The sequence below is a fragment of the Gobius niger genome (genome assembly GCF_951799975.1).
Source record: "Gobius niger genome assembly, chromosome: 15".
Taxonomy (NCBI): Eukaryota; Metazoa; Chordata; class Actinopteri; order Gobiiformes; family Gobiidae; genus Gobius; species Gobius niger.
Genome location: NC_136866.1, coordinates 22,586,004 through 22,611,887, shown reverse-complemented (window position 1 = coordinate 22,611,887; position 25,884 = coordinate 22,586,004). Strand labels below are relative to the sequence as shown.

General features: G+C 42.4%; 1 protein-coding gene across 4 annotated transcripts in view; it reads left to right on the top strand.

Moving 5' to 3' along the window:
* klhl29 (kelch like family member 29) overlaps positions 1-25,884 on the top strand; it is a 591,085-nt gene that overhangs the window by 385,829 nt on the left and 179,372 nt on the right. For all 4 annotated transcript variants that reach the window (XM_079572684.1, XM_079572681.1, XM_079572682.1 and 1 more), the window contains 2 exons: positions 5,702-5,814; positions 7,039-7,185. In XM_079572684.1, the coding sequence (XP_079428810.1) occupies positions 5,702-5,814; positions 7,039-7,185 (260 nt within the window). The remainder of the gene's footprint in view (positions 1-5,701; positions 5,815-7,038; positions 7,186-25,884) is intronic.

Below are 25,884 nucleotides of genomic sequence, written 5' to 3'. Positions count from 1 at the left end.
GCTAAGAAAAACTAGTCTGCAAGCTAAAAATGCTTTATTATTACGTGGACAGACCACTGCATATTCAATACATGAAGGACTTTAGACTGGACCATATGTACATTAACGCACGTACATTTTCTTTCTATATTTTCTTTCTTTTTTTGCAAACAATACCATAGTAGTTCAGGTTCATGTTTATGACCTAAGCCACTTACAAACAGTGCAGGGCTAATCTGTGGGTGCTGTATCCCACGTGCACCTATACAATATGGAGAAAACAGGAGCACAGACACGTGATGGAGCACACAGGGCTTTATATAGAGCACATTAGTAGATTTACTACATGTGGTATTAGGACATCGCCTCTTCTGAACAAACAGTTCACCATGACAGATAAAGCACTTCAGGTGGGAAAAGTATAAAAGCAACAGGCGCTCCACGTATGCAAGGGTCCATGAGTGCATGCATGTGTTGTAAAAGATAGACTTATAGATAAGAATAAGGCTAAATATACTGTGAAACCTATCAATGTGAGCACAGAAAAAAAAAAGTAATAATCTGTCTATGTGCAGATATAATGTACCTGTGTTTCCTGTGTGTTTCCTATGTGTGCAATATCTGCTTATACAGGAGGTTGCAAAATTCCCACACTAAATAAATGAAGCAGTAGGCCTGTAACAATTACTTATCTATAATTACTTGCTCTGACTACTTTTATTTTTATTTATTTCATGTATTGTATTGTATTGTATTTTATTTTATTTTATTTTATTTTATTTTATTTTATTTTATTTTATTTTATTTTATTTTATTTTATTTTATTTTATTTTATTTTATTTTATTTTATTTTATTTTATTTTATTTTATTTTATTTATTTTTCATTATTATTATTTTTTATTTTTTTGTTGTTTTCTCCATCTTTGTTTTTGTTTGAAAACTGGGGGGGGGGGGGGGGGGGGGAATAGATAGATAGATAGATGATAGGCAAAACATCTTCCACTCCACAAAACAAAGTGTAGATTCCTCCTTTAGTTCGAACACCCCTGGACTTGAGAATGCATGTCTTAGGTGCAAAATATTCTCTCTTGGTGCCCCCTGCAGGTAAAATCAGTGAGAAAAACACTATCCTCAAGTGCACTTAAACAGTTCTGTCCTATTTATAACACTGCCAGACCGTCGCTATGCCGTACTGTTCTAATATAAGTCTGGCTGAATTTGGCACATCCCTGCACTTTCCCCGCTAACTCTGGCGCATGTGAAGCTCCGTGTGATGTGGTCCCACCGGGCAGCGCCGAGAGCCCGGACCGACTTCTAAAAAGGTCAACCAACCATTGTCACTTAAATGTCAAATCGCTGGCCTGAACCATGATGGAATCGCAAAAACGGCAAAATGGGTTGATACGCAGACGTGGCGAGTGGGAGCGGAGGGGATTCATGGCTCTTCAATGGAAACTGAATCAAATCAAAGAGACTGACTCATTTTATATAGATATTTTTTTTAGAGCAAGCTTGAATATTCATGTTATGGGAGACCTAATTGCTGTGTGTAAAGCGGGAGAGTTTTTTATTACCGTTTGTACGAGTATGTGAGTAAAAGCGTGCGCCAAAATGAAAGGCTGATCCAACCAATAAATTGTAAGATAGTGTATGAAAGACACGTTAGATGTAGGGTTGAGTACCATACATTTTTTTTGAATACCGCTTTTCGATACCAATACATGATCTATACTTTTTTTTCAGTACCTATGCTAAATTATTTGTCATATAGAATAATGCCAATTTATTCCTTTTCCTTTTTAAGAAAGTTTTTTTTTTCCCATTTTAACCAATTCTGTCAACAAGTGTTTTTTTTTTTTTTTTTTCAACTTTCTTTCCCAATTTCTTTCCCAAATTTTCCCTTTTTTCCCCCCATTTTTTTTCTCTCCAAATTTTCCATGTTTCCCCTTAAATTTACCCCAATTTTTCCTAACTTTTCAATGTTTTTTTTTTTCTTTCAATTTTCCCAAAATTTTCATCCATCCATCCATTTTCTTCTTTATCCGGGGCCGGGTCGCGGGGGCAGCAGTCTCAGCAGAGATGCCTAAACTTCCCGACCCACACACACCACCTCCAGCTGTTCTGGGGGGACCCCGAGGCGACACCAGGCCAGCTCGGAGACATAGTCCCACCAGCGTGTCCTGGGTCTTCCACGAGGCCTTGTCCCACTAGGACATGCCTGGAACACCTCCCGCGGGAGGCGACCAGGAGGCATCCGGAACAGATGCCCGAGCCACCTCAGCTGGCTCCTTTCGACGTGAAGGAGCAGCGACTTTACTCCGAGCTCCTCTCGGGTAACTGAGCTCCTCACCCGATCTCGAAGGGTGCGCCCAACCACCCTGCGAAGGAAACTCATTTCGGCCGCTTGTATTCACGAACTTGTCCTTTCGGTCATTACCCAAATCTCATGACCATAGGTGAGGGTGGGAACGTAGATCGATTGGTAAATCGAGAGCTTTGCTCTCCAAATTTTATTACTTTCTTTTCTTTTTTTTTTCACTTTAACCCCCTTTATTATTATTTTTTAAACTGGTGTTTCACTTTTTTTCCTTTAAATTGTGATGACCAACATATAAAGAAACAATATAAAAGTTATATATTTCTTTTCAGTCCCTGCTTTCCATACCAGTAGTACCTAAACCTTTTTTTTTTCCGATACCAGACCGGTATCGTTTAACGGTACCCAGTCCTAGTCAGGCGATACCAAATTGTCGCCTCTTATGTTCAATGTGTTTGTTTTGTGAACCCCTTTGAGAAATTGCATTATAATGGAAAGAAAAAGGTCTTGCTCTTCACACAAATAAGATCTGGTTTGAGTAGTCGAGTAAAAGATTCAATTTGGTTATAAATGTCAGATCCAAATTGATGCGGGGCTGTTTCCCAGGTCCATGGGAGTCCCGCGAACAGCAAATGGCATGTTCCACAAAAAAGCCCAAACATCTGCAAAGGTTAACTTTTGCATTCGGCTTTGGCGCCATGTTTTGGGTATCCACAACACTGGGGGGAAGCCGTGGGAAAAGGTCAGCGGGACTGGAAAATGGAAGTACGGCAGAGCGGCGGGGACATTATTGATCTGTTTTTCTCCATTTGGGCACAGACAGGGAGAACAGGGAGAGCCATTTGTAGACTTCATCTCCAGCGAGAGACGTCAATCCATTCTTTTCTCTTTCCCCCCCCCCCCCCCCCCCCTCCGACAAGATTCATGGCATTTGGCGTTCGTCGGGAAAAGGAAAAGGCGGAGAGCGGACGGGGGGGAGAGACGCGGTGTCCTTGAGCGCGCAGACAAATTGATACGGTGTCAGATGGTATATTGAAGTGTGGAACAAATGCACTGTGAGGGAATGGCAAACATCTCCTCGACCTACTTCTACTCCCACTCCCTTTGCTCCAACAAGTGTTTCCACAGAACCGAGAAAATACCGTCTTCTGGGGATACGCGGGAGTGTCACTGCTGCTCATGTTTGGTTTTTACCATTTGTGATTGCCAGTATATGTTTGTCCTTGTTTTTTAATAAAAATTTGAAAAGGGTTTAAGTGAGGTTTTGCAAAATATTAATTAACAATGTAATGCCAGGTAAGTAGAAGTAGACTTTACAATAGATCAGTGCTTCCCAAATAGGGGGTCGCGAGATCATTTTGAGACAATGATTTGATGTATTTGATTTAAAACCGAATATTTTTGTGAAGTCAAAATACAGTATTCAAGCTATCATCATTAAACAATAAGTTAAATGTTTTGCACCTTAGCATCTCAACCCCCGTCTAGCCGAGTGCATTTTCTCCAGTTCAGCTTTACCCAAGTCTAAAAGGGTGCAATCTATAGGCCAGTGTGAGGCCTCATTTGAAAGCTAAGACCTGCAAAACTTATCTAAACTGATATTTTTCCTCACGTTGTTACCACGTTGTCATCACTTTTTTGACATTTCTTTTCATTTCTTCTATGTCACATTTTTGTCACTTTTCTGTTTCTCTTTTGTGGCTTTGTTGTTGATTTTTCGTCACATATTTTTATCACTTTTTTGTCACACATTTTGTTCACTTTTTCATCACTTTTTCCTCACACATCTTGGTCACTTTTCTGTTGCTCTTTTGTGGTGTTTCTTCAGCCTTTTCGTCACACATTTATAATCACTTTTCCGTCACACATTTTTATCACTTTTTCATCACTTTTTCCTCACACATCTTGGTCACTTTTTCATTGCTTTTTCGTCACATTTTTATCACTTTTTCGTCACATTTTTATCACTTTTATCACACATAGCTTTTTTGTCACTCATCTGGTACTTTTTGTGGCTTTGTTGCCATCACACATTTTTATCACTTTTTCATCCTTGTACTTTCTCCTATACTTGTTATTCTTTGGTTGCTGTTTTTGTCACTTTTTTGTTGCTCTGTTTTTGCATTTTCATCCTCGTTGCTATTTTCACATTTTTGGGGTTTTTGGGTAAAGCCAAACTGGAGAAAATGCACTCAGTTAAGGGGGAGGCTAAGAGATTAGATTATAATAAATGCTAATTACGGTTTACAGAAGGGGGTCTTGAGTTGCTGGAGATTGATTTTTGGGTACACAGAATAGACCAAATAACCCCTGGAATAGATATTGTCTTGTAACCATATTTGTTTTCTTATTATGTGTTGACCCCTTGCAGTATATTGTAAAAGAAAATATTAGAAAGGAAAAGATGCTGTACAGCTGATGACTGGCTGTCCATTAAAAGCTCTCTTTTAAAAGCTGTGATTATAAACTCAGTGATTATAAACTCATCCCTGTGAAGAGTCGGGACAATGAGAACTTGAGGGTGTTTGGACCCCAGCCAAGTCGTTTAAACTTAACTTCACGAGAAAATTCCGGGACAGATGCTTTATGTTTTTCAACCTTTATTTAACTTGGAAAGTCACTCTCAAATTCAGATTGTCTCCATCTCCCCCTGGATCTAGTGAGGACCCTACGACAAACATGTAGGATTTGAATTGAGACTCTTTTATTGAGTTAGATTTCTTCTTTTTCGTCTGAAAAATGTAGAAGAAAAGTTTTTGTTGTGTTTCAGTTTTCAGAGCCAGTGCATCGCTCTGGCTCCGCCGCCTGATGACTGTATTTGTGCTGTGTGTTGTTAGCTGTGATTTAGCAGATGTTAGCTGACCTTTGCCGGCTCCTGTTTGTTCAGGGGCCACGCTCTCGGACTGTGGCGCTCTGATAACAGGACAGGCTGTGCTCTGCTCCATCAGTGTTGTTTAATCAGGACAGTGTCTGTGTGCAGCTCCTCCTGCAGTGTACACTCTCACAGAAATGCAGTTCCTTCTTCTGTCGGCGAACGACAGAACGTGTCAAAAAAGCGATTAAAGAGAAAGTCGAATGAAGCCAATTTAAACTTACACAATGTTAGTGTTATCCACTGAAGTGAAGGCTTCAATATTATGAAAGATCTTTGACATTTTTATTTAAATGAATCGTCTGCATTCTTTGCAGCATTGTTCATTTTTTGGATACAGTTTATATAATGGAATGAAATGCTTTAGTCATAAAAAGCACATTGCCATATTTGTAGTCTATTAAATCCAGGCCAAATCACAAAATGTCTGGACTGAAAAAGGTCCTCCACCATTTATCTTGGATTGTGTTTTTAACCCATTGTTCTGTGTCTGCTCTCTCTCTTGTTGGTGTGTGGTGTTTCTGGACTCCAGAGAAGCAGCTAACGGCGGCTAACTGCCTGGGTGTGCTGGCGATGGCTGAGGCCATGAGCTGCACAGAGCTGCACAACATGGCCAAGGCCTTTGCGCTGCAGAACTTTCCTGAAGTGAGTGTGACTTGAGTCATTATTTTGGCCATTCTGGCCTCCTTCTGTTTTATATAGCGCTTTTCAAGACACTCAAAGACGCTTTACATTGCACTATTCATTCACTCCATACTTGGTGGTGGTAAGCTACTATTGTAGCCACAGCTGCCCTGAGGTAGACTGACGGAAGCAAGGTAACCAGTCTGCACCATCGGCCCCTCCGACCACCACCACTCACTCACTCACTCACTCACGCACGCACTACATTCGCTAGGCTTCCTGGTGTTCCCAAACGGTCTCCCATCCAAGTCCTGCCAGGTCCTTCCCTGCTTAGCTTCCAAGGTCTGACGGGATTGGGCAGAGCAAAGGCGTTATGGCCACGAGGCCTGTCACGATAATTACTATGCCGACTTATCGTTCAATAAACAACAGATAAACGATACATTTTTGGACTCGATATTTATCGTCTGTACATTTATTAGCATTCCCCCCCTATTTTATATTTGTAAAACTTTCTAACTGAAGCAAATTGTATGTTATATTAGGGATGGGACGATAAACAATAATATCGTACATCGCGATTAAAAAATGCGGCAATTAATCGATCCCCACATTTTTGGATTATTGTGAAAATCGTTAAATCCAGCAGACAACCAGTGCCGGTAACTTTACCGGGAGTGGGTACGTCTCCATGGAGATGTGACTTAAGTCAGCAGTATTTAAGATTTCAATAGGTTAGATCCTCATCCAAATCCATTCTTTAATCACCCACTGCAGAAATAGCATTTTCTTTGTTGAGCTGCTCAGTATAGTGATAATGTTACACAGTGTGCCTTTAAATACTCACTGTATGTCTCCCTCAGTGCGACATTACAGCAAACAGTTAAGAGGAATATTTAATAATTGGCCAATGCCCATCATTTCTGCAGTTTCAGTGATTTGTTTAAACCATAGGCAAATATCATGATATCGTTTATCGCAATTATTTTGGCCAAGATAATCGTGAGCCCAAATTTCATTATCGTCCTATCCCTACATTATGTTTCATGTTTATTGCAGCTTGTGTGGTGTTTTAGGATATGATTATACACATTTAGAGCAAAGGTTCACAGAGAGTTGACAGTATCGTTAGAGTCAATAATATAATTTATCGCAATACTTTCCTGCCTCAATATATCAAACTTCCAATTCATTGTCGTGACAGGCGTATCTGTTGAGCTAACGGGCTGGTTTGTTCTTCTGCAGGTGGCGGGCCAGGCGGAGATCATGAGTGTGTCCAAAGAGGACCTAGTGTCCTACCTGTCCAACGACAGCCTCAACACCAAGGCTGAGGAGCTGGTCTACGAGACGGTCATCAAGTGGATCAAACAGGACTCTGCCAACAGAGTGCAGGTACGATGTTCATCAAGCTTTGCATAAACCAGGACTTCTTCAGCTGTGGACGGCCTGTTTACTCTGCAACACTGGTCACAAGAATGCTACAGCAGTTATATTTTCATGCAGACAGACGTGTGAAGAAAACAACAGTGCGCTTGAATACACTGTAGCAGTAAACAGAAGTGCAGTGCGCCCCGTAGTGACTAAACTACAGGAAGTGATCATTCATTCACTACATAGGCCCGCACTATATAGTCGACTTTATAGTCACTGATTCTGTTGGCGATTCGGACAGAAGCCCACTACTTTCTCCGCGCTGCGTGACGTCACGCGCTCCGGCGTGCAGATATGTTTTCTTTTTTTTTTAATCTGAATTTATTTATTGTTGCAAACGTTTATTTTATGAAACAGAACGACTGTTTTGGCACTTTTACAGGCTTTTTTTTTTACGTTTAAGTAAAAATAAAAACTATCATCACACAAGAAAAAAAAAAAAAAAAAAAAAAAAGCACTCCAGCGTTTACTCAAAGACGTGCCGAAAGTAGGTCAGAGCCCGGTGTCCGAAGCACCAGCAGATCTGCTAAAAGTTCCGGGAATAAAGTAGTTTATCTGCGATAAAGAGCAAGCAAACTCAGAGACAGTGGAATATTTATGGATAAATACGAGTCAGATACGCTTTATTTCACATGGATTTTACATGAATGGCTTGGATTATTCGAGAGGAAGCTATCGGTCATTTAACAGCTCAAGCTAAAGGTTAGCAGCTAACGTTAGCATCTTTTCACCGTAACCGTTTATATTGAAGTTGTTTATTCATGAGAAATACGCAGCACACGACTGAAACAGCTGATTTCATTCAGTCGTGTTGTTTAGTTCAAAGACCCGTCGCTGTCAGGCTCTTCTCCGACTCTCGCAATGCATTGTGGTCTATATTGACCCGTTTAGTGACCATCGACGCTCACTACTTTTCGAGATGCATTGTGGGAAATTTCGAGTGCCCTACTTTTTCCTCTCTGGACATTCGGACACCCCTACAAAATGGCGCGATCACAATATAGTGCACTATATGGGGAATAATGTGGACATTCGGATACAGCCTAAGAGACGTTCTTTGGAGACATGCTGCCTACATTCTGACTTTTTTTTGTTGCCTTCACTTTATTAGCCATTTGCAGTGAGTGTAAAACCACATTGGAAAAATACATCTGTAAAAGTTGTTTATAAATTCCTCAGACAGACACAGCAGATACAGCAGTCAGAGCACAGGTGTGGCGTTGGCCCTGTGTCTGTGGATGGTGTCCTCTGTGGTATTACTCTCCTCCTCTGCTCCAGCCTCACAGCAGCAGCAGCACATGCACCATTCCCATGAGCCTTTGCCCCCAGAACACTCTCTATTCTGGGCACATGTGTTTGTTTGTGCACTTCTGTTCTCTGTTATGAAGACACAGTACATACATCCTGGGTGCGCGCAGGCTCCTTGGCCCTGGGAGCTCAGGAATTGAAGGCTCAGAAAACTGCTGAGACTATATAACGTACTGTAGGTAGTAAGACACAATGTGGATGAATAGGGGCATTATGAATTACTGACTGGACAGCTGTCTTAAAATGTATGTTTTTAATGTTTGATTGATATCTAAGTAAAGAAGAGACAGTAAGGAGAGTCATTGTTTTCTTGTAGGTGACAAAAACGCCACCCGCCGCCATATTGGCTCACGTTTTGTATGCAAATAGTGTACATTGAAAGCTTTCTGTTAGTTCTTGATATGGCGCTGACTGTCCTGCGTTACCATGGAGATTAGCAGCTGTTTTAATAAACCGATTGGCCTGGAGCGCCTTCAGGCAAGCATGGGAATGGCATGTCATAAAACGGTGAAAACAAGCTTTCACTTTCAAGTAATGCCATCCCAGCAAACACAATGGGTTTTTAAAATGCGAGGGACAGTTTCATATGACACAATGAAATAAAGGAAATACAGATTGGAGCGCCTGAGCAATAAAAAATGAAGCAACCCACGTAAACAGGACTATAAGAATGAAGCAAAACACTACTCCAGGTTATGTTCTGACAAAGGAACAGCAATATAGCAGTGTTAAAGGTAAAACAAAGTCAATTTTGCATGACATGTCTCCTTTAAGTAATTCACCCCCTTGTCTTAGGGACTTAAAATGGGCTTAAAGATCGCACCTGTCGCTTCTGTCCTAATGGAACAACGCACATGTGACATGTTCCTGTCTGCAGTTAATCTTAAAGGAGAGAAACGCATGATGGGTATTGACACCGAGGAACAGCGAAGGACACTTTTAACCAACGCGCAATCGATAGCAGCCAAGGTCACGGAGTGTATAGAGGAGATACGTATGGACTGAGATGTAGAAAACAATCCATCCGCCTGTTACAGCTGTGACAAGAAAAACCTGCTCACAGGAAGAAATACAGGCTGATAAAGTAGATGGAAATACTTCTTGCAGTTATCACTTCATGCAGCCATAGCTTATACTTATAATTATGCAATTTACAACACTCCTATACGGACAGAGGTTGGTGGGGCTACATTCAATGCGACTGCTCAACGCCATAATACCGTTAGATTATTTTTTATACCAGTACTTTAAAGCTACATTATGCAACTTTTTATATGGAAAAAAAAGTTGATATTTGTTTCTGTCTGACCTTGTAGTGACGAAGCGGCTGTATGAGTGGTTAACATGGCGCCTTTACTTTTCATCACAGTGGTCTCTACAACACTCCAGGATCAATTGTTTGGAAGGTTTTCACTGCTTACGGAGCCTCTCACCAGGAAACCCACAAAGCAATTAATCCTGGGGCATCCTGGAGCACAGAGACCACCGTGATCGAAAGTAAAGGTGCCATGCTGACCACTCATGCTGCGCTGGGTCAACAATACCGATAATTGAGCAATACTTTTTTCGATACCTATACTAAAATATTTGTTTGTATCTAGAACCAGAACTCAAAACTAATTATTAAATAAAATACCATTACTTTTACATTTTCATTATTTACATGAAGTGAAACAATCAAGGAACTTCCTTTTAAAGCAGTACTAAATAACTTGTTTACCTTAATAAATCCTTTTCGTAGTCCTTCTGGGGGTAATACAAGTGTTGATGGGATGATTGGGGGGTCTTTCATCTCCCCGTGGTGTCTCTAGCCAGAAAACCACACTTGCAGCTTTGCCTGCACCGGGTTGGAGGCGCAATACACACTAATGGAATCACGAAGAAGAAGCTAACAGGCTAGCTGGCAAAGCTAGCGGCGGGCTAGCACCACTTAAACAATATTTACGTCCCAGTTTGAAAGCAAAAAAAATGATCTCCATTGTGTAGTTGAATGTACAATATCCCTCTCTCCCTTTGTCTTTTCTGTCAGTGTAGTATTTACTCTCACGGACAATCAATGAGTAAATAATCGTAACATGCTACGACACCTGCAGTGGCGCTTATGGACTCTAGGGGCATGAGTTACTTAGTACTGCTTTAATGGATCAACAGGCATCAAAACTTGGTCTCTAAAAATATATTTTTTGGGGGGTACCTGGTACTTAATTCGATACCTGTTGTACTTTATCTTTTTTTATTTATTTTTTATCATTTAACCCAGCCCCAACCGCACTGGCAAAACACTCATATGGAAATGCAAATGAACTGTCTTGTGTTTTTCTGTAAACAGACCATTAGTTCTCCACTTTACTATAGGCTACTAATGTTTTTTGAAAAACCTATCGCTGTTGCTATGCTATATTCTCCTTAGTGTCACTTCCGTCACGGTTGAATTTGCAGCCAGGCGTAGGATGTAACATTTCCCATTAGCCACCTTATCCCAATCCCGTTTCTGAGTGGATTTATCGTGGTGCGTTCCGTGTCACTTCATCCCCCAGCACGCGGCGTACAAATCCCATTCTTCATTATTGACACGGCATCTTCCGCGAATGCTCACCAACAGTTGCTTGTTGTTTGAAGTAACGCTTTGTGTAGCTCTCAATGCTAATCCGCCACTACAAATCACATTATTGCCGTGATGGATTTCACTCTAATCTTTTTGAATGCTACATATCAGCAGGATGAATGCGCGATCCAAAAACATCCCGGCGCTGAGGCATAATGTGCGCCGTAGAAGTGATGGAGGAGGGAGTGCCAGTGAGATATGAGCCACAACTTCCTCTTCGCAAGGTGTTCCTTCTGAATGAATGGTTTTTCAGATAATTTACTGACAACCATCACACATTTATATTGAGGAAACACAGTAAAGGTATAGGCATACAGTAGAGCTATATGTTTTTTTTCTCTTGTTGCCTAGTAGTTGTTGCAGTTGTAGTGGTTTCTATCCTCAGGGGTTTTTGTAAATGTCTGATCTCGACAAATCTTGGCAGGCTAAGCTGAGATGAGGCTGGTGCCCTGATGGGATGCTGTGAGGAAATACACTGCCTGACCAAAGAAAAAAAGTGTCCACCTGGATTTAACTCACTGTTATGATCTGGGGTTGCTGCAGTTGATCAGGTTTAGGTTCAGCAACACCCTGTGCTCAAAGAATGAGATCAGATTCCGGATCTTAACCCCATTGAGAATCTTCGGGATGTGCTGGAGAAGGCTCTTGGTGGAAAAATGAATGCAACACTGGGTCTTTTGACATAGCAGAAGCGAGTGCCTGCTTCAAGGCTACAGGCGGTCCGACCGAATTTAAGTGCGTGTGACCTATTTTTTAGGGGGCCAGGCAGTGTGAGTGAGTGGTACAGCAATCTCAGGGCAGCTGTGGCTACACATTGTGTGTTGCTTACTACGGTTGGAGTGAATGCGTTGTATGAAAAGCACTGTTAGATTCCATTATTTATTCGCTCGTTCACTGGAGCGTTACACACCACTCTATAGGACGAAGACTAAAGCCGTGGTTCCATCTAGCACCTCTTTCTATTCAGCAGGGCTCGGTGGAAGTACTCGGCTTCTCACCCATCTAGTCTACTCAGTACATGCGAGAGTTTCCACTTGATAATGGACCGCAATTGTCGTTGGTTAGATAGACATTACTGAAGGAAAAACAGAACACAGATGAAACGTTGTAGGCTGCAACATAAGCAAAGTGGACAAATAAACCCTTTTCGTGAGCTTTTTGGAATTATTCAGAGGTGCCAAGGCAACTAGAAGAAAAAAGCTGCTTCAGCGGCATGGTGGCACAGAGGTTAGAGCTCGTGCTTCACAGCTACAAGGTCCCGGGTTTGATTCCCACCTGGACAGGGCCTTTCTGTGTGGAGTTTGCATGTTCTCCCCATGTCATAGTAGGTTTCCTCCGGTTAATCTGTTTTCCCTACCACTAAAAACATGTACAATAGGTCAGGATGAATGAGAGTGTGCTTGAGAGTGCGCATGAGGGACATTCTGGTGTGGCTTGTTTACAGGCTTGAGACCCATGCATGTTCATTAAAGGGACTATACGGAGTTTAAAAATGTTAAAATGAAGTATTTTCCTCCCCCTACATGTTCCAGCCATGTCCTAATGTGTAGAATGAGCCCAGACCTGTTCACCACAACTGCTTCTAAAATCCTGCACTGTCACTCAAAAAGGTGTCACTTCGGGCCCGAATTGCCGTCATGCCGTCAATATAGATGGTGCAGTTACACATATGGCCTGAGGTGGCAGTAGTGAGTATAAAATGGCCGACTTGCATCCAGCCCCTTTAACATGCACTGTCCTGACCAAATAAACTAATAAATAAGCTAAAAGAGGACTATGAAGGTAAGATATATGCTGATGTTATACTAACACCAGCTTGTGCTAACAGCGGCTAAATGCTATCATTGGCAAAATCACCTTTTCCAATAGCTTTATGGTAAATCTCTATGACCTTCTGGTTTTAGTGAGGTCTGTCCCTCTCTCCTCGGGCTAATCAGAGGCCAGACATCACGTTAGTATCTGCTCAGTGGCCTGGACAGTGGGGACGCTCGTCTAACAGTTGACCAGGCACTGGGCTGTGTAGAACCGGCCAGTGGAAACACACCATTAATAGTGTAATTTGTTGTGAGCTGTATTCAGATTAACTTTACAATCACTGACTGTACCCAGTTCATCCCATCGTTAAACTAAACCAAAACCCCATTTAGTAACAGAGCATGAGTTCTCCTGAATTCGTTCTTTTCAAGGCAGGGTTGAAATGACGCATGTTGCAAAGTGGCTCATGGCGAATTTCCCATCCCTTTCCAAATTCCTGCACAACAATCTTGACGCACCCTTTCATTCTGACATATGCTCCCCGTCCGCACGAGCTGGAGGCCCCATGTGTCCTAGTAATCTCACACTCTAATGGAGGGGTGCAGAGGTGACTTCCCCACATGAAGAAATAAAACAGTTTTGCGCTTGTCTGAACACCCTGGCTCCGCGCTTTCTCAAGACAGCCGTCCTGGGTCGCCCCTTGTCCCATCGGAGAGAGGTGAGGGGGGGAGCGGGGCAGCCATGGTTGATGGAGGAAAGGGAAGAGAGAATGGAAACGTCAAATGTGATGCGGTTTGTGACAGGGGAGATAAAGACTGAGAATTTCACTGCTCGTCAAAGCGTTTTTCCAAGTCTTTATTACTGTACTTCTTTGAGATGCTGCAGAAATACGTTTAAATGGATTTGTGTGTTTTTTTAATGGTTAATCACAACGCATTAGCTACAGCATCAGATATAGTTAATGTCTTACTGTGATTTTAACTAATAGGCGTTCCTTATATGTGTAGGAGCATTACCATAAGCTCTGTATATTTTGTGCATCTGCATTCAGCCAGTGTTCTCAGCTTGAGTCCCAGGCCGGCTCTGTGGGTTGTAAGCTGCAGGCTATAGAGTGGAAAAGTGGCATATTGAAACGCGCGGGGTAAATAATATGCAATTTTCTCTCTGGGCTCTGCTGTCACTAACATCCGCTGGCACCGCGAAACAGGGGCCCGGACACGGCTGGCAGCCGTACAGGAGCATTAGAGCATTCATAATAGCCCAATATGAGGCACAAGTGCAGGCTGAGGAGGGGGAGGGCTCACTTTGTCTCTATGCAAGTATGATAGAAAATGTAGCAAACTTTTTTTTGTTATTTGGCTGCTCCCTCACTGGTGATTTAGCCCGTTTTTGTGCTCGAGATGTAGGTACTTTGCGTTATAGTAGTAGTTTTGGAAGCGTTAAACCACTAGAAGTTGTGACCCTATCTGGGTCTTGGGCCAAGGGAACCATCCACTTGTCAATAAAGCATATAAATATATATGTTTGTATATCTTTCTGGGTTTGTATTGCGTTGTATAGGGCATTTGAGCTACAGTAGTTTCCGTTTCTTCACTTTGTATTATCATGAAAAGTTTTCTTCTAAGAGAACTAAGAGAAGTTTTCTTCGAAGAGAACGCATTAAGTGACAAGTCTAATCTAAAGAAAACCACTTTGAGATCGTAACAGCCAATTAAATCTCCAAATTTGATATCTCAGTCTTAAAGCACTTGCAATTTTCTTCTGACTGAACTGACAAGGAAATAATGCTCCTAAAGTCAAACCAGGACAGCCCATCCACTAATCACTAATTTGATTTTAAGGGGACTGTACCGAGGGATATGGACATCAAGATACACAGATGTGGAACTAAATCATTGGATTAAAACAGACCCATCCATTTCCTTCCTAACAGGAAATGGCTTTGTGAAATGATTGACTTTAATATGTTGCCTTAACCCAGTCTGGCATGAACATAAAATGTCGTCATAAATGAACTCTATTTGTCACCACAGGAGCAGATTGCCTTGATTCGGTAATATACTGATGCATGTAAACGGTATAATTATTAAGTCAAAGCCCGTGTGGGAGTGTAGACGTTAAGCCCCTAAATGACTGTGGAGGAGCATAAACGCTGCTTTTGTTTACAGTTTCGCCATAGCTGCCTGTTTTAATAAGTGCTCACAATGGCCTCTTAATGAGATTGGACTGGTTGTTAGTACAGCTGTGCAACAGGTACAGGAGCCCCGAAAGAGCAAATACTACAGAAACACAAAGGGACTGGATATTGGGTATGGCCATATGACTACGGTACTTAAATGACTATCAAATGGGTTTTTCCTCCTTCCATTACAACGAGCCAAGCCATAATGACAGAGGGCTAAGGCTACATGAAACATTGCCAAATTATCATCAATGTATGAGGTTATGCGATATCCATTAAGGGTGGGAATTATTGATACATGGCTTACAATAATGATAACTTTACGATAGGCCGATAATTGATCGATTGCACACAAATAACCTACCATACATCACATTTTTTAATGTGATTTTTAACATACTATTTATTATTCATGATTTACATTTGTTTTCATGTACTTTATACCCCCTTTTCTTAAATAAATGAATAAATGATCCCTGACGTATTGAAAGTAGCTCTTTGCTCCGTCAGTGGCATCACTTCATTTACATTTACATAGACAAGAATCCACAGTCCTGTTTCAAAAGGAATAAACCAGCCATAGGTTAATCTAGTTTATAATTCCTACTAGCCTGGCATAAAGCTAGACTGACTTTATTTATACATACATATAAAGACAGTCTGCAATTGTGATAATAGGACGCATTTTCCAAATCGAGACCGGAGGCGGGGCTAACCATCGCAGTTTGAACGAGAGCGAACCAATCAAACACAAAGCGACCTACGCTTTGCGTTTACATCTTCCGCCATGATTGTTTGTAGTCCACACATGCAGTCGAGTAAAGGTTCTGGTGAAAGCCCTCAGAGCAGCTTCTTGTGGCTTCAAGGACAAGTCCAGCTCATTTAAAACAGAAGAATGGCACTGGCACTGTTTTGGTTACGGCCCGGAGGAGCACTGGTTGATGGGAAATCCTAGTGCGGAAGATGACGCACCATTAACTCCCGCCTCCCGTGCTATGATTGGCTAATCTTGGTTTTGCCGGAGTCAGCAAGATTCAAATCGCACAATTCCATTCTGTATCCCCATGTATCTCTTAACATGGAGGATCAGTCTGGCTTGTACCAGGCCTAGCCCCCTACTGTCCTGTCTGAATTCTTGATCATTATTGGCCTCTATTGACTGACACCTGTGGAGCATTGCTACCTCATTACTATGCATGACATCATCAAGATCGATATTGGAATGAAAATATCACCCCGCAAAATGTCACGATACATCGCAAAATCGATATGTTGTCACACCGTTAATAGACTGTTCAGTCGATAGAAAAATAAATTCCTTAAGGTATCACGTATTTTCTGTAGATGTTTTTGAATGTACTTTGTTGAACCCGTTTTTAACACAGCACAGAAAGCACATCCACAACCTTTTTGTTATTTTCTGAATTTCCCTTTAAAGGAAATGGCACTATAATTTCTCACAATGTCCCGCACAACCTGCCCACACTTTTCAGATGTGTCTCCTGAATGAATTTGCTGACAGACTGAATCCTGTCCCTCCACTCCCCCGTCTCGCTGCACTCCTTTGTGGGACGGCCATAGACACACGCCGCTCGGCTCCAATTATAACCCGCCAGTGTCTGCCAAAGTGTCTGAATAGCACCTCCATTACATCTACCGTTAACTTCAACATGTTTCATAAAGGAGCCCATCTCGGCCGGTGACTCAGCCTGACAAAAGGCGCCTGATTAACTGCCCCTTTGGAGAGTAACTAATGTAACAGTGAGAAGGGACAGTTAATGGTGTGTTTCTGTGATAGAAAATAAGCTATCCCTGCCATACGCCCGGGCTCGCTCGTCAAAAATAACAATGGCCGGCTATTCTTCTCGGCCCCTGTCTGTACAGTAGTTGCAGACATGTCTTCCATACCATTATAGTGATTTTATAAACAAAACTGTATTTACCTCCAATAACACAGTGACTTCATGACTTTATAGTTCTCTTTCCCATCCATCCATCCATCCATTTTCTTCCACTTGTCTGTTGCCAGGTCGTGGGGGCAGCCATTGGAGCTGCCCAAATCACATTGGCTCACATGGCTCCTCCTGCAGGTGGTGAGTCCACAGAAGGACGGCCTCGCGGTTCTAACCGGGCCTGTTGGTCTCTCATAAGGGGCTTCTGAACCACTCTTTGTCTGACCCGTCACCGAGGACCTATTTTCAATGGAAGACCCTACCAGGGGCGCGAAGCACCCGACAACAGAGCTCCCAGGATCATTCGGACGCTCAAACCCCTCCACCACGTTAAGATGGCGGTTCCAGGAGGGGTCGTTCTTTTTTCCCCACAATGAAATCAAGTAACTGGCAAAAACATGTTATGAAGGGGTTACCCAAAAGTACAATATCGATTCAATTACCACGATTGCCATTGTTTGTTGTTATTTTGTGAAGTTGTGGATGGCAACTCTATATTCCCTATGCGTTTTAGTGTAGGCTGGCTGCTCTGCACTCTGCAAATTGATACCGTACTTCACCCACCTTTTTATACGAGTGAGCGTATGTTTGAGAGCGATTGAAGTGATGGTTAGACGGGTCACTAGCGGCTTCCCATGTCCACAAAAGCGACCAATCTCCGCTGTTTACCACTCACTTACCTTCAAAAACCCACAAATAACCCGCTCCTCGTTGGCGTCGCCTTCAATCTGAACCGTTTTATATGTGAGCGCAAGGTTCAAAGTGCGGACTTTTCATCACGGCGCACCCCTGGCAGTAAGGTTAATTGCATTTTTGAAGATTAGACACCCTCTGTCAGTGTTTTTTATCCTTGAAGATATAACCCAAAAAATGCCCACAGTGTGAAGCGAAATGAATGTGACACAGGCCACCAGCGGCATAATCGGTGACAAATCTCCACACTCGAGCGGACACGGCGCTATAATGGAGACGAATGCAGAGGAACCAAGCCACACTTTCTCTCTCTCGCTCTGTCTCTGGCCCAAGAAAGGGTCTCCAATCCAACCCTTTCCCCTGTGAGTTACTTTCACTACACAAAAGCTGCAGTGAGCGACGGCATGAAAGAAAATCGATGCATTTTCCTCTTATTTACCTCAATTTGCAGATTGTGTTGGAAAATGCATCTATCAGTGTGTCATGGGAGTTGCTTTCACTGATCCAAGCTTATGTAGAAATGTAAGCGCTTTTGGGGTAAACTACTTTTGATCTTTTTGAGAGCTGGAGACGGACTGTTGAAAACTGCTTGTACTCATCAAAGCAGGTCAACGCTTTGGGGTCCACTTCCTAAACGTCTCATGGGCCGGTTGAGAAAAACGTTTGTTGGCGCCGCACTTCTTTCTGCAGTTTGGGTACCCTTGCATTAGAGAGTGGACAGGGTGCAGTGAAAGCCAGTGAGCTTTGAACTTCCACTTTGTCCACTGTACTCCTTGTGCGGAGACAGTAGTTCGAACAATTGCAGTCGGTTCAATGACTCGGCAAAGTGGCCACTTGTCCACAGTTGTTCTGAACTCAAGTCTTTATCGCCAGAATCGTTGACTTATACCGTATATGCTCCAGGAAACTCACTCAGTTTTCTACCAATATTTCTAGTAACCTGCGGACTCGAAAAAGGCATGCTTCAATACATCAGTCACATAATTCAATGAAAGCTGTATAGATGTAAAGACCAATTCTGAGCGCAGATCAAATATATTTTCCCTTTCTTTACAAGAATTGGTCTGTATATGAAGTTAATTGACCACTTTTTCGCTGTGCATACATTCAGTAAATGCTGCTTACATTAACAGCTCTGAGCGAGAGAGAAAGTCGGCTCTCACCTTGAGTCATTCTAACACCTAAAAATCAGACCTGAACTTCAACATCCACATGATTTAATTACATCTGCAGATTTCTACTACCTCCAAACATGGCAGGCATTTGACAAAGGTACAGTGTCAAATCTAGGGATGGGAATTGATACGATTTCTCTTATCGATTCCAAATGAATAAACATAGGCTATAATTTATAATGTGTGCATGCTTCTGCAAATGAATTGGCCTCTTTTGACATGAACTTCCTCATACAGAGCAGCTATTGTAAAATGGTTATTAAATGAACAAGATACACTCGTTTGACAAATTCAGCAGATTCAGCAGTGTTAAAGGCACGGAGGAGGAGCTACACTGAGCACATTAACAGGTTGTTTGTGCTTTTCTATCTCGCTCTCTTCCTCTATTATCAAGGGTCATATTCCTGTCAGCTCCTCTGCACTATAGTTCTGAATGATGCACACAGAAGCACATGTTTCAGCACAAGGCTTTACTTTGTGATAAAATGAAAGAAGTAGGGGCGGCAGTCGTGGATCTGCAGTCGTGGACTCGCAGTCGTGGACTCGCAGTCGTGGACTCGCAGTCGTGGACTCGCAGTCGTGGATTCGCAGTCGTGGACTCGCAGTCGTGGACTCGCAGTCGTGGTTCCGCAGTCGTGGATCCCCAGTCGTGGCTCCGCAGCCGTGGATCCGCAGCCGTGGATATGCAGTCGTGGATCTGCAGTCGTGGATCAGCAGCCGTGGATCTGCAGCCGTGGATCAGCAGCGGCTCCGCTCTGCAGGTTTACGATATAAAGTGACTGTTGTGCAAACGGCATTGACAAGAGGCATCGTTAATGGTTCCGATGGATTGCTCAAGTAGAAATCGAGCTTCAACTTACAGTAGCTAGTTCTTGATTCCCATCCCTTAAACCAGACTTGGGAGAAACTTATTGTATCTATGCATTTGTCTTCCATACACTAGCATCATGTTGTTTATTGACCGAAGACGCCACATTTGTGCGAATAGAATGTATGAATGACAGCACCATCCCGAGCTTCAGCCCTCAAAAAATCAGCCAAAATTTTGGAGTAGCCTTTAGTAGTGTTAAGATTTACATTTTCACAATAGTTTGTATGCATCACACTTCCCTTTTTATCCCCTTTTTGTTCTCCACATCCCCATTTCCCTTATGATGGGCAGAGAAATCGAGAGAAATACATTGAAACATATTAATAAAGTAAGAATAATAATGAAAAGGAAGAAGAGGAAAGAAACTGTTAGCATGAACTGTATTTATAGCAATAAATATAGCAAAGTGTGCAATTAATTGGAGCAGCCTTTATTAGAGAGCACAAAGCCAAAAAATACTTCTTCTAAAATCTTTTCTATCCATTCAAAATGCCTTGACAACACTCGACTGTCACAAAGGGGAGTAAAGTAGTTAAGCCTGAAATTAAAAACAATAGCTGCCAGGTCTTAGCTACAAATGTTTCGTAGCGGAGGCAAATTCAACCCTGAAATCCTCAGAGGAAGAATGTGCCACGTTATGGTTGTCCTCAGCGTCCTCATGCGCCAGTATTTTTAATCACAGCTAAAATGTATTAAAAAAAGAGTAAGTTCAGCAGAAAATAGACCCTTTAAAAATGTAGCTCAGCACTTCAAGGCCCTTTTTGTTGCATGTCTAAACTCAAAAGGAGCCGGGGACCGACTTTCTCTTCTTCTTAAATGAATCTATGCCGAAACGGAGCTCCGAGCAGCACACACTGCACCTGTCACTCGTCGCCGATGGCAGCACCACCGCGTCTGTCTTCCCCGTCCGTCCTTCCGGGCTTCCGTTGGAGAAGGAAAGAAAAAAAAACATACACGCACAAACACGCTCGGCTAAGCGTGGAGATCTCTCGTGGCCCAAATGAAGCGACATTTGCATGATCATATTTTACTCACCCGTAGTGTGTTAGCGGCAGAAGCGCGTGCATATGTCAGACAGGGACTCTAAAAGACAGCGAGCCGCGGTGTTCGCAGTCGAGTGAGTTTGTTAGCGCCGTGAGGCTAAACATGCGCACTCGCTCCACTGAACACGCGCGAGGCAGTGTCGGACTTGTCTCTTTTGTATTTTCCATTTTAAGCAGCCCATTGCTTTATATACTCGATGCACGGGAAGCAAGGCGTACTGATACGGCTGTACAAATGTCACGTACTGGATATGACATGGATTCTCATCACACATGTAGGGTTGGCGTGCCAGCCGACAGCAGTGCCATGGGGAATGCTTCCACAATTTCATTGGCAAACTCAAAAGGCTGCTTGTTATACACAATAACGCTGACTATGTTAGGCCTGAATGCAATTTCATACACTGCAAATTGTGCGTAAATGAGTTTGGCAAACGGCAACAGCCGACATCCTTTATGATCATCTCCACATGATTTACTTATCTTTTGCTGATTTATTTCTACACAATGCCTGAACAAAAAAAAAGTTTCTACAGTTGGTCAGAGCTTCAACAACAGTACAGTTTGTCCCCAGAGAACAAGATCGCCCTGGGCATCCTGAATGACCAGGTTGTTCCATCAATGGATTTCTTCTTCCCTGATTGCACTGGCCAATGCATACAGACGGCATCTCTAGAATCACCTATATATGGTTATGTTTAAAAACAGTTAAGGGGGGAAACAATTTGGAGAAAAATCTAAACTTTCTCTATTTATTCAAAAACAACTTCAACAAATGCTGAAATATGAATATAGTTTTCTACAAAATAAAGATACAAAGACATGGAGAGGAGCAAAGTGGTTCAACAGCCCATAAATATGTAAATAACGGAGAATGCTAACATGATGCTACATGTTAGCATAGGGTTAATACTAACGGCTAGCTAACCGTAGCTACAACTGCCGTTTTTTCACTTCTACTGAACAATCTGCTGTGGGAAAATATCCATATGGGCCTGATTTAGACTTCACTTTATTTGTATGTGATAAATAAGTTTATATTTTGCCAGAAAATGGCTAAAAAGAGTGAAAAGTTGTGTTCCCAAAAGATTCTATTTTCCCCCTCGTCGAGGCAACGCCCCCTTCCATGACGAGATGCCGTCTGTATCTATTCCAAGATGACAATGCCAGGATTCATCAGAGTAGTTCATGGAGCATGAGACATCATTTTCACACATGGACTTGCCACCACAGAGTCGAGATCTTATAACCCCACTGAGAACCTTTGGGATGTGCCGGAGAAGGCTTTGGTAGTGATCACACTCTCCCATCTTCAAAGCAAGATCTTGTTGAAAAATGAATGGAAACACTCGATCTTCAGACGTCTTTTACTGTATTTTACTGTCCATACATGTCTGCAGTTTAAGTGAGTGGGCAGAGAGATCCAAAGGCTGCAATTTGATCATCTATCTATTACTGTCAGTAGAGTTCGGGAATGTGACGTCATAGCGCTAAGCATTATGGGATTAGCAGCAATTGTAAACTAATGGAGATTTTAAAAGTTAAAATACTGGAGTTACTGTTCACATTAAAACACTTGAACACCACAGTGTGTTAGATGGATTTACCAGCAGTAACTCAGCAGCTATTTCCCCCCCACTTTTTATACTGTTTTAGCTAATGTTAGTCTATGGAAACGTATGCTAACAGCCGCAAAGATGGCGGATCTCCATGGTAACTGTGGAATTTCCCGAACTCTATAGTTGCAGACGCTCATACTCCTCTATGGGGTTTGCTTGAGTATGAGTTTGAAGAAGAAAAACGGATGAGGAGGGAACACGATAACTACTTTGTAATTAATTGCTATAATCAGGGTTGCCCGGTGGAATTGGGCGGTTTTTTTAAGCCATTCCACGGGTGAAAAAAATCTGTCCGTGGTTTCTTGCCTTGTTGTTTTCAAAGTAAAATGGGCTATTTCTATCTTATTTTTGATCAAAATCACTATTATTTAGTAGCAAAATCCCAAATCTGAGGCTCTGTGAGCTGCTTTTTCAATACAGGAGGGAGATGGGGGCGGTTTCTCATCATCGCAGGAGCACATGGGCTCCGTTAACTAGTAAACAATGTACAGTGGGGAAAAAAAAAAGTTTCTCATTGACTTTCTATTGGATTTTGGCCAAATACTTTTTTTCCCCACTGTATGTCCACAAGCTTTCCGCATTTTTTCAGATATTTTTGGGAGGGTTTGGCTGCTCAGACCTGGCAACCCTGGATATAATGGAAAACTCCTGATTGACTGAGAACTTCCACAACCACAAAGTATTTCAATGTAAACTTTGTCTGTCATGATCCAAAAAGCAGCTGAGTTGAAATGTAAATGCGGCGCCAACTACTGCGAGTTTGTCGATTATCACAGCATCATATTTCCAAGCCATGAGCAACCATGTTGTCCAAAGTTTCACTAACTGAGTGTTTTGGCACGGGGTATGTGTTGTAGTAAACAAGCCTAGAACCCACCCACTCGCAGCTGCTGCGTGACAGATGTGAATGGATAAGATTGAGCCATATGAATGTTCATTTTTGTGAACCCCCAAACCTTTTGCAACTCATTAGCTTGAATATTACCATTACGTCAGTGTTGTTTAGTTGGTAATTCACGTATAGAACAGGTTTATTTCTTACTTCCCCACTGTTCCTGGAGGCTTCTGCTGGGGCTGTGAATGCGGACAGCTCCTGTGCTGCGCCACCAGGGACGGCGTGAGCTGTGGGTTATATATCCAAATTAAAGTACACATATGCACAGTGTCAGGGCAGCGTCGGAGAGGAGATTCATGTGTGTGGGAGACATGAGTCGCGTCTCCATATGTCTGCACCCTCCACTAGATACTATCCATATGCTCACAGTGCTTACGGTCCAATATTATTATGCATTTGCTTTTCAGCGTTGTTGAAATAGACTTCTGTGCATAGATATTTCAGGTTTTGTAATAAAGAAAACTGGTGAAGGTGATTTAAAGGGACAATCCATCGTCAGACCTTTTCTGAGCATTTTTGGGTCATGACTTTGTTCGCATGCTGCTAGCAGATCTGAAAGCTTGTTTTCAGTTACCACTGCCACCTGCAGAGGGAGCTCCAGGGCAATTTTCTTACTCATTACCGTCTTTTGCTTACATAGACATTGCTATTACAGATTATGTAATGTTAAAGTGCTCACTCAGGTACCCAAATATAGCCACATTCATTCATGATATGTCCACTTTCAACAAGCTAGACAATACCTGATTGCACTGGCATATTCCAAGATGACAATGCCAGGATTCATCAGAGTAGTTCATGGAGCCTGAGACATCGTTTTCACACATGGATTTGCCACCACAGAGTCCAGATCTTATAACCCCACTGAGAATCTTTGGAAGGTGCCGGAGAAGGCTTTGATAGTGATCACAGTCTCCCATCTTCAAAGCAAGATCTTGGTGCAAAATGAATGGAAACACTCGATCTTCAGACGTCTTTTACTGTGTATCAGTCCATGTCTGCTGAGAGATCCAAAGGCTACAGTTTGATCATCTATCTATTACTGTCAATAGAGTTCAGGAATTGATGTCATATCGCTAAGCATTATGGGATTAGCAGCAATAAAAACTAATGTAAACTAATGGAAATTTTGAAAGGTAAAATCCTGGAGTTATTGTTCACATTAAAATAAACATTAAAACACTTGATCACCACAGGGTACCACTCCCACCTGCAGAGGGAGCTCCAGGGCAATTGTCTTACTCATTACTGTCTTTTGCTTACATAGACATTGCTATTACAGATTATGTAATGTAAAAGTGCTCACTCAGGTACCCAAATATAGACACATTCATTCATGATTTGTCCACTTTCAACAAGCTAGACAATTTGAGAGCCAAAATGAGTCCAGTGCAGCTGTCTAAAGTTGCTGAGATGTTTTTCGATTTCAGCAGAGTCTCCGCATAGTCTCAAAGGTCTCCGTGGTCCCTGTGAGACATTTCTGTGACGTACCAGCAACATCTCTGAGACCTGTCAGCCACCAAGGAGGTCTCGAAGAGTCGTATGGAGTCTCTTTGTAACAGAAGCGTCTCACAGCTTGAGGACAACAAACAGTATTCGCGAAACAACTGCTTGAGAAGGCGCTGACCTCTCGGAGACCATGCGGGGACACTACATGGAGTGCGGTCTCTGCTGAAACTGAACATGTTCATTTTTGCCGAGACTACCTGGAAACTCACCTTATCTCCAGGGGACGTCTCGGAGACATGGCCGTGACCAGTGAGTCTCCAGCTAGTCTCCAGGCCGGCGAAATAAGCCCTTTAGACACACAGGAGCATTACCTCATGACATCAGCAGGTGACTGACAACCCATTTAAGCCCTCGAGAAGGAGACAGACTAAATATGCAGGATTATTCGGGATTGAAACAATGACACGCCAGATGTGGGTTTTCTCATGAGAAACCGATACTATTCTTAATATTGGATTTTCAAACTGTCACATACTGGCACAGTGAATAGAGCCTTAATTTCAATAAGCTCTTTTCGTCTGCAACAGCGGCACTTAGATGACACGTAGAGTGTCTGCGCGGCTTTGGTGTGCGAGTGGGCGAGGAGATGAAGATGAGAGGTCGCACTTTTGCCTGTGGGGAAGGGCCCGATGCTGCAGGGACTGATTGCTCAAGAGCCGGCTGGGAATGGAGCCGGGAAGTGAAGCTCTCATCTCGCTACTCCTCGGCACAACTTCCATATCTGAATGAGATTTCAACAACTTTTATCTCTCTCGAGTAGAACCGTCGTACGAGTATAGATGCATTCACAATCCAATCAGCCGTAGTAGTAAGGGCTGAACAGTTGGGGAAAGTCATCTAATTGCTTTTTTTTGGGACAGATACTGGTCATGTTACTAGATTTACAGTGGGGAAATGTAGTATTTGGTCAGTTTCCCATACACTTTCTATTGGATTTTGGCCACATACTTTTTTCCTCACTGTAGTTTTAAGCCGATTGTTTCACTATGCACATGTTTTGCATTGGAAAAACAAACTAATGAAATGCAAGAGACGGGTAGGGCACTCAAACAT